The 5529-nt window shown below is 57.8% G+C and overlaps 1 protein-coding gene across 1 annotated transcript; it reads right to left on the reverse strand.

The window, feature by feature from the left end:
• Window positions 1–1096: 1096 nt before the first annotated feature.
• COQ4 (coenzyme Q4) lies at window positions 1097–5236 on the reverse strand (the record flags this gene model as incomplete). The annotated part of the gene is made up of 5 exons (XM_009710058.1): window positions 1097–1259; window positions 1884–1977; window positions 2856–2985; window positions 3337–3439; window positions 5140–5236. Coding segments are annotated over 5 exons (587 nt in total), but the record flags the coding sequence as incomplete, so codon positions are not given.
• Window positions 5237–5529: the final 293 nt, after the last annotated feature.

Raw genomic sequence — 5529 nt, forward strand, 5'->3', positions numbered from 1 at the left:
TGGAAAAATGCCCGCAGCCCACTTTGTACCCTGGTCCCCAGGGATGCATAGGCACGCACATGCCCTGCCATCACCTCCCCCCCCGCCCCCGACAAAGAACACCAGACCCTGCCGGAGCCGAAAAGGGATGGGGTTTCATGTCAGATCTCCCCCTCAGAAGGGGAGAAGGGGCAGAAGGAGAGGGGTAATGAACCACAAGCTCCACCATGGATTTTTTTAAGCAAGAAGGAATTTCAACAGCAAACCCACACGTACAAAGAGCCTTTGGCCTCGCGGCGCTCTGCCCTCGCATCCCACAGCTCTGCTCTCCAGCTGCTGGCAGTCTGGAGCCCTGTTTAATTAACCCAGACAGCAATCAGCTCCCAGACGCAGCGCAAGCAGCCGCCGTTTGTCCTCCCAGGATTCAGTCCCTTGTTCCTGATCGTGACATTTTGTTGCCCAAGGAGGGGACTACAAGGAGACACGGCAGCCTAGGATCGGCTCTTGAACAGCCAATCCAGCAGGGACAATATCCAAAAGTATTTCCCTGCCCTCTCCCGTGGGCGTGCAATCGCGCACCACCTCGTCTCCGAGGCGTGAGGCACATCCCATATGACCCATCAGGAGACCAGTTAGGCACCAGTATAAGACGGGATTTCACTGATGCACACACCAAACTTGCGCCATGGCTGCTCTGTAAATCACTGGTTTAGCTCCAGTCCAGGGCGGCCCCAAGACTTGAAGCCTCGATCTTCCCTGGGAGGGTGGGAGGAGGGATTTACCTTTACAGCCCTAGAGCTGCAGAAGGCCAAGTTTGCTCCGGTGTGTTGTAAACCAGCTCTGCTCCCTCCCCATCCCAGCATTTCAGAGCCTCAGTACCAGAGCCAGCTGGGAAACAGCAAAAAGGGTCAAGTTTTGTCACAGGACTGGGAGATGCCGCTTGGCCGTTACCAAGAGGTGGGTGTCAGCTCTCGGTAGGAGAAAACTCAGCCCTTGGTTCTGTGGTGGCTGGTAGCAGAGCCACGCTGCGCTCCCGGGCAGGAGGAGATGGAGCGCGGCAGGGGACAGCTGCTGTCTGCCAAGGGGGATCCCCTGTCCCCTCCCCGTACTTGAGCTCTCACACCCGAACGGCCGGGGGAGGGAAGATGCCGATCTCCTTCCGCAGGGACTCCACTGGCTGCTCCCAGCGCTGCTCATAGTAGACGTTCAGGACACAGCTGGCGTTGCGCCCACTCCGAATCGCCCAGGGAACCAGCTCAGTAGCCAGGACCTGCAGCTTTCTGGAACAAATGATACAGGAGGTGACAGTTTTGATTTCCGTATTTTGTTTTTTGTTTCCTCCTCCAAGTCCCCATTGCAGGCAGATGCCAAACCCATGTGTCCCATGTACCCCTCCCACCCTTCCAGCATCCCTCCTGCTTAACTCACAGGGGAAACTGAGGCACAGAAGAGGACGGTGTGCTGGGAAGGTTACAGTCAGCAGCAAACGCAACACCAGAACACAAGTTCTGCAATCCCCAAACTGTGCTAGGCCACCAAAACAGATGTGCTGGGGCAGGGAACGGCCGTCACCGTGGTGAGGGTCCTGCTGGCCCTCAACACGTGCCCAGCTGAGGGCAGCCAGGCCTGGGCATTGCTCCTCCTGCCTGGCACAGGAGATTTGGTGCTGGAAGCAGATGAAGCATCGAGTTCTGCTTCAGCGACAAGGCAAAGCCGTGCTTCCCACTCTCACAGCTTCCCTGGGCCGTGGGGACCGAGCAGCAGGTTCAGATGCGGGATCCCTGACTGACTCCCCCCCACAAACTCGCAGTGTCCCCTCTTTGTCCCCAGAGGACACCAGAAAGCATCGCCCAGGCTGGTGCGTCCCCAGGGCAGAGACTCCCTCCTCATCGGCTGGCACCTACCGTGCGCTGAGACGGACGGGGCCGAACGCTGCTCCCAGGACACACATGGGCAGCCCTGTCTGGACGGCTTCGAACCACTTCACCACGACCTCGCCTGGGAGGGAACAGGGAGGCCATGAGCGGGCAGGGTGCTCAGGTCAAGGGCCAGCCAGGGCCCTGCGGTCCCGCAACGCAGGCTGCACGATCTGCCCCTTCCCGAGGATGGCTACGTACCCGTCCCCTCTGCCTCTGTGGCAGGACTTGGGAATGCTTCCCAAGTCTGGCTGTGGCCTCATCCTGTGCCAGGACAAGCCTCATCGTGCACCGCCCACCCAAGAGGGACAGCCCGGGGCCCCCAGGGGAGCAGCACCCTGCAGCTGATGCCCTGTGAGCTTGGGAAACACCTCCCCGAAAGGCTGGCTCCTTGCAGATCTTTAGCAATGCAGTTGCGGAAGCCTGATCCCCCACGCAGCTCTGCCCATCTCTCGGCACGGGACAGACCTTTTACAAATGCTGCCAGGGCTCAGCCAAAGCCTGCGTAGGAGACCTGACACGCAGGTTCCCACGGGCTCACCAGCAAGGCTCGACTTGTGACTTGCTACTGAGTCAGACGCAAAACAAGGGCAAAGGACACGGAGACACGGAGATAAGGAGCAACCAGGAACGCCCACATCTGCCTTCGCTCAGAGCTTGCAAAACATCACTCCCACCGTGCCACCCTCCCTGCCAGGCAGCAAACACCCACCCAGCCGCTGCCTGCACCCTGGGTTCAGGCAGAGCATCTCCCAGCAGGGGAAAGGTGACATCCCATGGCCTCTCGGTCACCACAGAGCCAGTGATGCAGGACAGAAACGATGCAAACCTCCCCGTACGCCAACCCAGGCCAAGGACTGAGGAGTCCGACCGGCCCAGCCTGTTCCACTCCTGGGAGAGGCAGCCGAGCCCCATCAGCAGGGTTTGGCAGGACAGCCCTCTGAGCCCGCTGCTGCTCACCCAGCATGTTGGTCGGCATGCCCAGGAGGGTGTGCATCAGGTCGTGGACTTCCCGGTACCGCTGGATTACGTACGCCAGCTCTTCATCGTCAACAAACTTGGGTGGCATCCGGGTGTCTGGAGAAACCTTCTGCAAATCCAAAGAGGTCCAATTCAGCCCCTCCCAAAACTCAAGTTTCTGGCCTCATTCTTTAATACACAGCAATACGTGGTCCCCTCCATCAGCGTATCTCCCAGCCCCCAATGATGGGGGTCAGTGAGTGCCATTTACGTAGATGAAAACCAAGGACAGTGCAGCACTGGTGACAAATCCAGCATCATCCAACACCCAGCATCTCATCCTGTCTCCCTGACTCCCTCTCATTCCCGGAGGGTTCTCCATAGGTTCCTCCATGGCTCCAACCTCCCTCTAAAGCACATCCGTGCTCCCAGTACTGGGATCAACTACAGCCATTCGCACCCTATGAAACCCCACACTCACATTGTCCTCCAAGAACCGGACGTACTCTCGGCCCAGCGAGCCGTCCGGCAGCCCCCGCAGCCTGGCTATGTCCAGGGTGGAGAGACGGATGCGAGGCCGTTCCCTGAAAGCAAAACACAGGTGAGTGAGTCCCCCAGTGAAACCCACAGCAAGGGTGGTCCTGGAGAAAAGGAGCACCTGGAAACCCCCATCCCCTGCCTCTGCTCTTCCTGGGCATTTTCCCCGTGCGGATCCTGACTGCTCGCTGCAGCGATAGTACCATCCTTATTTCTGTTGCTGAGGCTGCTTAAACGATCTACCTGAAGCCTTGGCAATAAAAAAGCTCTCATCTTGCACCCCTGTAGCAACTCTGATTGGAAAAACACCGGAGCGCTGCTGCTGTAGGGGCTGCTGGCCAGGCACAGCCCCCAGCAACAGCCAGCCCCGGGGGAGCAGAGCTCTTTAGCCTCCCTGCAAAGCAGCCAGAGCTTCAAAGGAACAGTCCTAAAGAGGGGAGGGAATTTGTTCTAAACATAGGTTTAATTTCCGTCCTGCTCAGGCTTTAAACACCAGCCACGTGGCAGCCACACATGGAAAGGTCTCCTCTCCAGGTTGTTGGCAAATGGGTGCCCCACGGCCCTGGAACTAAACAAAAGCCCTTTTATTTCCATGCACAGGATAAATTCTTCCCATGATAAAAGCCTTGCAATGGATCCAGGAGCTGCTCAGCTCCTGGAGCGGAGGTGCCAGGGAGATAAGCAGGCCTAGCCCCAGCTTCACACTGGCTGCAGATGCTTCCTTGTGTATTTGGTGACAAAAGGACCTCAGCAGCTTGGGGGATTGAAAAAAGAGACTTGTGTGCACAAAGTGGACCACTGCAAATCCCTGCAATACCATGGGGCAAGGAGCAGGTGAGGACGTCTCTCCCCAGCCCTCCACGCCTTTGCCGTTCCCTCTCCCTGGGCAGTTCCTCTGGGTCTCAGCCCCATCCTGGTGCTCCATGTGCTTTGCTGCGTCAGCATCCAGAGCCAAGATCAGGCTGCTTTGCACAAACACACGGCAAAAGAGCCAAGATCAGGCTGCTTTGCACAAACATACGGCAAAAGGCTGCTGTCCCCAGCCCCTACATGGCACAACCCAAACAATACACAAGCAGCAGGCATGACACATAACGAGGTGCAGGGAGAGGGCAAGCAAATAAGCAGTAAGATCTTGGTTAATAAGAGACTGGTGAAGTCCCTCCTGGTCCTCAGCCCTGCTGTGCTTGACGAGTCCCTGCAGACAGGGAAGCAAAAGTGATCAAGTCTTAACAAGGAAGACAAGAGAAGTGGCCTCATTTCATAGCTTGGGGAGATGCTGCAGGTCCTGGGAAAGAAAATACGGAGGTGCCTAAGGAGGAGGCAGACCAGCGGAGACAAATTTGCCAATGCAAGGAGATGCAGCAGCAGGCGCAGGGCAGACACTGAGCAGCGATGAAAACCCACCACGTCTGTGGATTTCTCCCCTGTGCCTGCTGCTGCATCTCCTTGTGTTGGCATCTGCCAGTGCCAGCAGCGAAGCAGAACAGACAGACAGCAGCGCTTGAAATAGGGCTGGGCCCAGCGCCTGCTGTGCTCTTACCCTTAGACTTGGCACGGCTCTTGTGATCACTAAAAATAAAGTAAAATAAACAACCTGGAGGGTTAGAGCTAATAAAACGCCTGTGCTGCTTTCAAGTCGGGGAGCACAGGGCTCTCCCTGGGGCCCAAGGAATGTGCTTGATCTCGTGTCTCCCTCCCCACCGTGAACCATGGGTGATGGAGGGAGGGACGTGGCCGGACGCACTGGAGGATGCGGTAACCTTCAGGGTGGTGTTTCATCTTGTCTCGCAGGTTGGGCAGGGCAAGGCAGCCCGTGGTCTCCCCGAGGACTGCCACCATGTCTGCAAGAGAGACCAGAGAATGACCCAAGGGCGGTTTTTGCAACACCCGGCTGTCCTCGGCTGGCAGGTGAGGAAACGGGGCTACGAAACCCTTGGCCAGGAGCAGGCAAGAAACCTGTGACAAAGCAGGGACCCCACAAACCGTGGATGTTCAGCCTCAGGGCTGCTCTGCCCCGGTGTCACCCACAGGGAGGGGTGCAGGCGCAGGCGTGAGGCCTGGGGACCCAAGGAGGAATGCGATGGGGCAGGGTGCCATCATAAGGGGTCAAGAGGAGATCGCTGGGAGGCGTTCG

The sequence above is a fragment of the Cariama cristata genome, unplaced genomic scaffold (genome assembly GCF_000690535.1).
Source record: "Cariama cristata isolate BGI_N322 unplaced genomic scaffold, ASM69053v1 scaffold40761, whole genome shotgun sequence".
NCBI classification, from domain to species: domain Eukaryota; kingdom Metazoa; phylum Chordata; class Aves; order Cariamiformes; family Cariamidae; genus Cariama; species Cariama cristata.